The sequence below is a fragment of the Miniopterus natalensis genome, chromosome 6 (genome assembly GCF_054644295.1).
Source record: "Miniopterus natalensis isolate mMinNat1 chromosome 6, mMinNat1.hap1, whole genome shotgun sequence".
Lineage (NCBI taxonomy): Eukaryota > Metazoa > Chordata > Mammalia > Chiroptera > Miniopteridae > Miniopterus > Miniopterus natalensis.
This window is the reverse complement of record NC_142086.1, coordinates 65507290-65517762: the sequence shown is the minus strand read 5'-3', so window position 1 is coordinate 65517762 and position 10473 is coordinate 65507290. Positions and strand designations below refer to the sequence as shown.

Below are 10473 nucleotides of genomic sequence, written 5' to 3'. Positions count from 1 at the left end.
GGACTGAATTGGATAAATACTCGTGGTACACTTGTTCCATGCAATGGCAATATATAAGGGCCTAGATATAGGTGCCACGAAGGAAGAAAAGTCAGTCTTCCATCGTATCTTTTCAGTTTAGTTTCCTCCTTTATTACATTCATTTTTACATTTGTTACACCATTTAATTCTTTCCATAAAACAGGCTGTGCCGAGCAGGTAATCAAATTCTTGTTCCTAAAAAAGGCACCGGATAATCGAGATGACTAATGCAATTGGAAGGCAGAATTCATCATAGAAAAAAGGTCTAGATCGTGAGGGAGCCCAGTCATCTCCAGCGACTAGAGACGCGCAGGCTGGACTCAGGATTTCCACCCCGACGGTTCCCGGGGCGCAGCCCGGAGAAGGCGAGCAGGCGGGGCGCTCGGCACGCCAGGAACCTCAAGTCCCAGAATCCCCCGGGGACTCCAAATCCCAGAAACCCGCTCAGGAAATCTGCTCGAATCCCAAGTCGGCTGACCGCGGGCGCGACCAAGTGAGGGAACTAGGGTGAGACGCCGCGGCCCTCGTCCTCTGCCGTTTTCCCTCCGGGGAGGCGGCTTCTTAGAGAACTGCAGTTTCCAGAGCCTGCGCGTGCTCCCCGACGCGGTTCCACGGGAGGCCCTCTCTCGGCGTCCCTGACCTGATGGCTGGGGTCTCCCATCCGCTCGCCCCCTTCTCCTTGCCCTCCGTAAGAGTGGTTCAGCCGGGCATCGGGGCTCCTTGAGTCGGCGGCGTGCTTGCGCCCGCCCTCCCGGAATGTGGGCCTCGGGAGCCAGCGAGGTGGGAGGGCCCCCGGCCGGGAGGCGTGCTGAGCGCCCGCCGCTGTAGAGGCGGCGGCGGCCGCGGGCGGTGGGAGGAGCCGCGTGGTTCCGGCTGCCCGGGCGAGGCGACCCTGGGTCCGCGCCGCGGGCGGGGAGAACAGGTAGAGGCTCGGGCGGCCGCGTCCCCGCCGCGCCCCCAGCGCTCTCGGCCTCTGCGCTGAGGCGGGGGAGTAAGGAGATGCCGACCCAGAGGGACAGCACTACCATGTCTCACCCGGTCGCAGGCGGCGGCTTCGGGGACCATTCTCACCAGGTCCGGGTGAAAGCCTACTACCGCGGGTGAGTGCCCTGGAATAGGGGCAGGAGGGCAGGGGAAAGGCCAGCTCGGCTCGGCCCGGAGGGTGGGAGGGTGAGGGGTGGAGATGTGGCGGGGTGCTCTGGGAGGGCGACTCTGGGGGCTCGGGATGGGTGACCGGGCGGTCCGGGGAGGAACGTGGGGCGCTGGGTTGGGGCACCCCCAAGGTGTGGTGCGGGGCGTCTGGGAGCCTTCCGGCTGAGGGTCCAGAGTAGGTCCGAGGGAGGAGCCTTGGAAAAGAGTTGGACCACCTGGTGGATTCGATAGACTCGCCTAATAAGAAATTTACAAGGGTTTGGGTCATTCAATCTGGACGTATTATGTGGGGTTGAGAATTGATTCCGAGTGATGCCTCAGTGAACTAAGTTTGCTATGGGCTTAAAAGACAGGGCTGCTTCAGTTTGCTGGCCCTTTTGATCTCCAGCAGGCCTAAAGCCTCTGTTTCTCTAAGTCAGGTTTATTTAATTGCCTAGAAGAGTTCGCGAAGTGTATCTGGACTATTGGTCAGGCTGCCAGTAAACTAGACATAGGAGTTATTATTTAAGAGTAGAGTTGATGCGTTTTCAGGGACGTGCATTAAGTACTTATGTGTCTCCAAGATTAGATTGTGTATGTGTAAAGTTTTGTGAACGCTTCTTTGCTGATGTTGCTTCGTGGACCGTCCAATAGGGTGAAATAATGCAAGGTGAGAAGAGAACGAGCCCAGGCACAGCTCGAAAATCTGTGATCTTTACTCATATTAAGTTATAACTCCTGTGGTTACCAGAAATCATCCAGTCCTTAGGTCGTTGTATTAAATCATATTCCAGAATCAGTGACCCGAAGCGTCCCCGTTCCTTTGAATTCAATTGTGGTTTGAAATTTCTTTGAGATAATTCTATTTAGGAGAATTAGACAGGGGAAGTGTTAGTGTGACGATAATGGTTTGAAACTAAGGGTTAACAGAAAACCCAACTGTTTCGGTGTGTCTTACTGCTTGTCCAAGCAGAAATAAATTGCTTTTAAAAACTCAAGCACTAGGAGGTTGAAACTGCAATGCATACTTTGATATTCCTGAAGGGAGCAATGAAGACAGCATACTTTCAGAATGCCTCTGGTTTTGATTTCAAAGAAAACATAAGCCCCTAAATGTTACTGATTTGATGTAAGGAAATACTAGTTTAGTTTGTGTGCTGCCATGAAGCCTCTGACCTGTGTGTATTAATTAGCTTGACTGTATTCAGAAGTAGTTTACAGGCATTATTTTGGACAGTGTCAGTGTTTTTGCTTAAATTAAGGAGGTCTTGATTTTAAAACAATACCAAGAATTGTGCATACGCTTTTTTAAATGTTTGTAGTTGTCACAGTTGACTTGAGGATGGTCAGCTATGAACTTTGCACTATGGGGAAAAAAAACTTTGCTTATTTTATCTTTTAATTTAATAGATGAAATATTTCACTTTAGAATATGTTGTTCCTTTTTATGAAGTCTATAGCCCATGAGTTGTTAGGTACAGAGAATGAAATACAGTTCCTTTTTTCTTTTTAAGGTATCCGATTATTGACTGTTTAAAATAAAAGCTAGCTTAAAAATTGAATATACACACATGGTAGGAAAGTGCAGATTGTACAGATATAAAATAGTGTTCCCCATCCCACGTTCCTAGCCTCCAGAGATAATTGACAGTTTATTTTTGGTTCTTCTGGAGGTTGCCTTTATTATCTTAAAAGTTATAGTTCTGTTTTGTGATTTATCAACTTTAGATAATATCTTTTGATACTCTGAAAGATGAGAAATTGGATGCACACTACCTTTTGCCTTTTTTCCTCCTGGTGCCTCTCAATTTTTTATTGTTAATCTGTTTTAATTTTCTGGTTTACCTTTATGACTTTAAATAATATAAATTCTTGACTTATTAAATTTAGATAGTTTCCAATGATTCCAACTATGAAAGATGAAGAAACTGGTGCTTCTTTCTTTGTTCCCATTCTTATTAGTTTGACAAATGTAAATAGGCCTAATTAGTAATTTAAAATCATTGTAAGCTTCTCCTTTGGAAAGAAATCAAAGTCTGCTATACTTTTGAAATGTATTATCATATTTTCTTGGCTTATTTCTCCAATTATTTCAAAAAAAAAAAAAAAGAGAGTATAAAGAGATATAACCATTTTGATGCTTGGCTGAAATTTCTCCAAGACATTCAAGTTAACATTTTCTTTGTTTTATTTTAAAATCTATGAATTTTTGCTTAGGAATGAAAGAACCCCTTGCCCTTTAGTGTTTTTAACTCAATGAAAGCTTTCTAATAATGCCTTCGTTTCAAGCCTCATTTAAAGACAACATCAGCACTCTAAATTGTACCAATTTCTGCCCTCTGAAATTAGATCTGTTAAGATTATATGTTTATTAACTGGTCTAAACTGATGGTTATGATATTATAGTCAGCTGCTCGTTACTACAGATGAAACTAAAATGAGTCACCAATGAGGATAGTTAATAAACAGGTTGGCTAACTAGAACACCTACCTGATTTTAAAATAGAAAACCCTTTTCTTTTCTTTTTAATATGTCTTTATTGATTTCAGAGAGAGGAAGGGAGGGGGAGAGAGAGTTGAAACATCCGTGATGAGAGAATCGTCATTGATCGGCTGCCTCCAGCACGCCCAGGACTGGGGATCAAGCCCACAGCCCCAGCACGTGCCCTGACGGAATCAAACCACGATCTCCTGGATCCTGTCAATGCTCAACCGCTGAGCCACGCCCGGCTGCACGAAAATCTTTCTTTTTATCAAGAAATGTAAGGACAGTCTGCATTGGAAAAAAAGTATTTTCTTTCAGACTTTTTGAATGACTATTATCCCAGCGCTTTCCCCTTATTTCCTTCTAACAATATTTCCAGTGAGTGTTGAATCTCAGAATAGCAGCATTTTTGTAGTGAATAAATGACCCTGTCCTTTCAAAGATGTGTATAGTGTTATCTATCATTCTGTTAAATTTGTTCTTAATGTACATGTGATGTCTCCCTAGATATAACAGACATTTAATTAGATTTTTTTCTAGTTTTTAAGCACGAGATTAATAGCACTGAGAATCTGACTTTATTGGAGCCCACTTAAGAGTGCTTGTCTCACAGCCTGTACCCCTATTTTCTTGCCATGGTAGCTTGTCAGTGAGTGGCCCTCCTTCAGTAATTACCTAGTGGTGTTATTTTGGAGAAAGAGAAACAGGTTTTGTTGGATAGTGATAGGTTGCTATTGGATGTGATTATCTTTATATAATGTTACTTGATATTATGGGATCAAATTTAACAAGGAAATGTCTGGACTACTCATTTCTTTACATTATAAGTGTGTGGGAAATTTTGCAAAAAGCTTGTAAAAAATGCTTTTTCACCCACTGCTGTTGAGCAGTTATAACAATCTGGAGGATTCTTTGTGTGCACATCTACAGATAAAAAGATTGTTAACTCTGTGCACATTTGGAATGTATAGCTGGTTCAGTGAAGACATAGGCAGGATTTTTTTTCACTGTTAACAAGTCTTGACAAGACTTGTTTTTAAAAGTATTGCAAAATAATTTTAGTGATACACTTTAGTAATGGTTCTAAGGAAGTAAAAATAGTGTATTGAGTTGAGCGTTGGGGGAATGCTAGTTATTGGTCATGGATTTTGGGATGGCACCTAACCATGGGGTAATTGATCCATAGCTTTACGGGAGAGAGAGAAAGGACATAGTGGCCTGGTGCCCAAAACCAAAACAACCCTTTCTGAAATTTGAATTGAATGAGGCGGAGATAAATTGCTTGTTAGCAATGAGGATTGAAGCTGAAGAGTTGAGGGACAGGCTGGTGGGTCCTGGACCGGCCATGTGCAAACTGAAGGCCTGACAAAGCAGAGGAGAAAGAAGCAGTTCTCTACAGAAAATTCTCCCTAGAGGTCCATGATAGCTTTAATATAACTCCCAGACCTCTTTTTAAGGTAACTTGAGTGTTTGTTTTTTTTATGATTGAAATGAACCTAGGTAAAACATGAATTTTAAAAATTCCAGTCCTTATAATTTCACATATTATTTAAGTGTGTTTAAACTCAGCTTAAAAAATATTGTTGGTCTTGGCTGGTGTGGCTCAGTTGGTTAGAGCATCATCTGTGCCCCAAAAGGTCGCCGGTTCGATTCCTGGTCAGGGCACATACCCAGGTTGTGGGATCAATTCCCGGTCAGGGCGAGTTCTGGAGGCAACCAATCAATATCTCCCCCCCCTTCTTCCCTCTCTCCTCCTCTCACCTTCCCTTCCTCTCTCTCTAGAATCAATGAAAAGCATGTCCTTGGCTGAGAATCAAAATACATATATATTGTTGAACACCTACTGTAAGCCAGGCACATGGTGCGAGGGTGGGCCCAGAGGATTTAGAGGTGGATAGTACAAGGCGCTGCCCTTGAGGAACTGAGAAACTTATAGGAGGAAAGACATAGAAGAGTTAATAAAGGGGTGTGTGTAAAGTATGGATACTGGGGAGGAGTTTGGGGTGAGGGAAGCCTTCCTAGAAGATGGAATGTTTGAGGCTCTTAAAGGGTAAGTAGGTTTGCTCGATGGATGGGGCATCCATTGGGCCGGGCATCATTCCAGGCGTTGCACAGCTGCGTGATATGTTTGGGGAATTAAGGTCAGTTTAGTTGTTTAGTCCCGTATGCATTCCTTATTAGGAAATGAAGTGTGAAGTGGGCACTGATGTTCAGAAGTGAGGCTAATAAGACAGTTCACAGGCACTAGTTCGTGAAGACTCCAGAATATCTCATATTGTGGGCCTGAGACTTTTTCTCATTGAAGATGAAGATGCACAATTAGATTTTCATTTTTAGAAAGATCACTCTGGGTACCTGTATGGGAGATGAATTGGCCATGGATGAGACTAATTGGGAGGCTTTGGAAGTAGTCCAGGTGATAGATTCTGGGGATGGAAAAGAAGATATGGATTTGGTGGTGACTTTAGGGGGTAGAATCAATATGAATTAGAGAATGATTGCCTCTGGGGAAGAGGGAAGGGGCCTGACAACTCTTGGGTTTCTTATTTGAGAGAGCCTAGTTAGTATAGAAGGAAGAGATTTATGGGAGAAGGTAATTCATTACCTGGAACAAGTAACTGAATTTTGTGCTCAAGATGCTTTGGGGGAATCCAGGTGGAAATGTTTTGAATTACTGAACAATCATTATGTACTTGCTCTATGTACATAATTCACTGTGAATGACAGCTAACCCTGTGTAGGAATGTGGCTGAGAATGATGATAGAAACAAGTGCCGCCAGTGACCTACTATAGATCACAAAGGCAGGGCACCAAAGCTAAAATTTTAAAATACGGAAATACATAAAGTGGAAAGTTCTCCACTTCCTAGGGTAGCCACTGTCAACAGTTTGGGATATTCTATATCATATCAATCAATATATCTATATGTATAGATATGTGTATACATACATGCACATACCCTTTAATTTTTCCAATAAATAGGTACATATTTTTCATATGTTTCTGCAATTGATTTTTCTTCACTTATGGTCATCTTTGCATATCAGGGTAGACAAATAGATAAATCTATCTTTCTGTTGTTGTTTGGGTTTTGTTTTTGTTTTTGTTTTTGAATCCTCACCCAAGGATATGTTTCATTAATTTTAGAAAATGAGGAAGGGAGAGGGGAAAAGAGAGAAACATTGATGTGAGAGAGAAACATTGATCAGTTGCCTCTGGTCAGGCATTGAACCGCAACCTGGGTATGTGCCCTGACGGGGAATTAAACCCACAACCTTTTGGTGTACGGGACAATGCTCCAACCAACTGAGCCACACTGGCCAGGGCAAATAGATCTATCTCTTTCTTTATAATTGGTACGTAGTGTTCCATAGTATTGTTGTACCATAACTTATTTAATCTTTTTCTGATTGATGAACAACACATAAAGTTACTTTCATTCAATCACTATCTCTGGTAACTCTTTCCCCCTCCACCCACTTCCCCTCCTCCCTCCCTGTGACATTTGTCAGTCTGCTCTATGCTTCCATGTCATCGAATCTATTCTGTTCATCAGCTTATTAAGTTCTTTAGATTCCACATATAAGTGGGGGGTGGGATGGGGTGGAATGGGTCATTGGGGAGATAAAGGGACATTTGTAATATTTTATAAATAAATAAATAAATAAATAAATAAATGAATGAATGAATGAATGAATGAGATATGGTTCAGCCACATATGTAATTTAACATTTTCAAGTAGCCACATAAATAAAGTAAAAATAAACAGGCAAAAAAAAAAAAAAATCACTATCTCAAATCTTGCTGAAAGAACATTCTTATACTTAATATATATTCTTACAAACATCTTTAAAGATAGTCCTATTTTAAAACTTGATATTGTCCTCCAAAAACCTATGAATTTATATACCCAACAACTGTATGGATGAAGCATTTCCTTATGCTCCCATTGCATGTTATTGGCCTTTTAAATATTTGCCAATAAGATTGGCAAAACAATGCTTTTTAAAACAAGTATCTTTTTATATGTTATTGTTCATTTATGTTTCCTCTGTGGGTTGTCTATTCATTTCATTTGCTCATTTTTTCTCTTGGATTCTTTTTCTTAAATTTATTTGTGTGACATTTTGTCTGTTTAAAAATTTGCCAGCATTTCTCCAAACTGTTGGTTGTCTGGAGGTTTTCATTTTTATTTAATCAAATCTGTTCTTTTTTTTATGACTTCTGTGTTCTCTTAGGTAGATGTATTTCTCATCTAAAAATATTATTTTTTATTCTATTAATTATGCAGCTTAACTGATTATCTTTTCAATAAATCTGGTGTTTGGGGGTTTATTTGTAGTGTACTGATACAACTTAATTTCTTTCCAATGTTTTCTACTAATATTGAATAGGTTACTCTTTCACCCTGATTTGAAATGACAGCTTTGTTATATACTAAATTTCTCAGAGGTGCATAAGTACTTTCTATTGCTTTTCATTGATTTGGGGGGAGAAATCTATTTTTGCATATAACATCATTGGTGTGATTATTGTATTATTATTATAGTTAATTTTGATATATGTTATGGAAAGGCTCATTTCATTAATTTTCTATTTCTCTATTTTCTTGGCTATTTTTGTATATTTCCTCTTCCAGATGAATTTTTGAAGATTTTTGTAGGTTCCAAAAAAAGAAATCTTATTGCATTTTGATTTGGAATTGCATTGAATTTATAGATTAATTTGAGAACTGCTAGCTTTATAATATTCAGCCTTGTCTTATAAGTATATGGTATAATACCTATTTATTTATTAATTTCTTTCATGTTTTTCGGTAAGGTTCTGTCCCACAGGTCTTACACATTTCCTGTTTACTCTTAGACATTTTATAATTCTGTTGCTTTTATAAACTTCTGTTGCTTTTATTCCATTTTATTATATATCATCTATTTTTGTGAATTTAAGTCAAACTATCCACTTTACTAGTTCTAATAATTTTTTAGTTAACTGTCTTAGAATTTAGAGGTAGATAATGTCACCTTCAAAAAACAGTTTTGCCTCTTTTTTTCTATATAGCTCATTTATTTTTCTTATCTTAACCATATGGCTAGGTTTTCCGGACAGTGTTGAATTTTAGCCGTGATCGGTTATTTAATGAAATATGATCAATAGTTATAAAAATTTAATAAATTATGTTCAAAGATACCCAGTCTCCTTTTTGCCTTGTATGTTAAAGAGCATAGGAACTAACTTTTATGATGTACCCACATGTTCCAAGACCTGTGATAAGCGTTTAGCATTTATTTTTATTTAATCTTCACAGCAATATTTAGAAGTAGGTATGGTTATCTTCATTTTATGGATGATAACATTGAAGCTTAGTAAGCCACAATACAAAGCTGAGTCTTACTCTTCAGAGAAATTTTTCTTTTCCCTTTTACTATATTGATAGGGCTTTTTAAGATTACTTGTTTTATTGTCAGATTTATATTTAACAGTTATTCTTTTTTTGTTGTTGCTAATCCTCACACAAGGATATTTTTCCATTGCTTTTTAGAGAGAGTGGAAGGTAGAGAGGGAGGGGGAGAGAGAGAGAAACATTGATGTGAGAGAGACACATCCATTGTTTGCCTCCCGAACACACCCTGACCAGGGTGGGGATGAACTTGCAACCCAGGTATGTACTCTTGACCAGGAATCCAACCCAAGACCCTTCGTTGCACAGGCCAAGGCTCTAACCATTGAGCAACACTGGCCAGCACCACAGTTATTGTTTTTGAGTCAATTTTCTATCTCCTTTATTATTAAAAATGGTTTATGACTTTTTATAATTAACAATTAATTGGAGGGGCGATACTTTGAGATTGTATGAATATTCTATTCCTCCAAAACCTTTCACCCATTGGTTTTACCATCCATGGATAATCCTGCCTAAATCTATTACATTGGTCATTTCAAATAAAACTTTTGCTTCTGATTATACATTTAATTTAGGAGAAAAGCTTATGTTGAGATAGCAAAAGGGCTGAATGTAGTTATATTTATTTACTTCTAAAAGCAATTAGTCCTAAGGAAAAACTTTAGATTCTGTATTTTAGAACATAGGAACATAATGAATGCTTAAAGCAGTTTGTCTTCTGAAGCTCAATAGCAAAATTTAAAATGCATTTTTTGCCTTTTCTAAAAATTCAGCTAAAACTGTATTTGAATTTGTCATTTTGGGAATCTTTGTGGTGAAGCAGACTATATTCTGTTGAAGACCAGTGGTCGGAGGTAATTTATGCTAACACTGAAGTTAAAACAAGAAAAAAAAGTCTTTAATGCATAATTTGTTTTATACTTTTAAATGTATCTTTATTTTGCAGCTCATTTTTAGCTTTGTACTGTGATAAGGATCTGGTGATTACGGAGTGTATGAACATGGTGTTTTCCCAATTACTTACAGAAGTGTTTATAAAACTCCCTTAAATATTTTAGTTCCTGGAACTTAAGGAGTGGCAGCTGATAAAGCACGACTCCTTCATAGAGTCTCTTTAGGAAGTATGTACTCACATTTTCTAAGGATTGCACAGATGTTTTAAAAATATTTGTATGTTCTGATAAATATTTTTCAGCTCTTGAAAAATAAGATTTCTGAAAAATCCCCATTGTTTATAGACATACTTACATATGTGTTATTTTTAACTCCATGTGGACCTTAATAAGGAAGTGATAGTTTGAGGATGTCTGATCATACTAATTATTTTTCCCTTGCATTAAAAAATGATAATGTCACACTTGTTTTTGCCAAAGAAATTTTATGGGAGCCTTTTCTTCTGATTTATTTCTAAAATACACTTCTCCCAACCCTTAC

The 10473-nt window shown here is 39.1% G+C and overlaps 1 protein-coding gene across 1 annotated transcript in view; it reads left to right on the top strand.

Moving 5' to 3' along the window:
- Positions 1-982: 982 nt before the first annotated feature.
- PRKCI (protein kinase C iota) overlaps positions 983-10473 on the top strand; it is a 55138-nt gene continuing 45647 nt past the window's right edge. Inside the window, exon 1 of the mRNA XM_016202997.2 lies at positions 983-1121. Within this exon, the coding sequence (XP_016058483.2) occupies positions 1021-1121 (101 nt within the window). The 5' untranslated portion in view covers positions 983-1020. The remainder of the gene's footprint in view (positions 1122-10473) is intronic.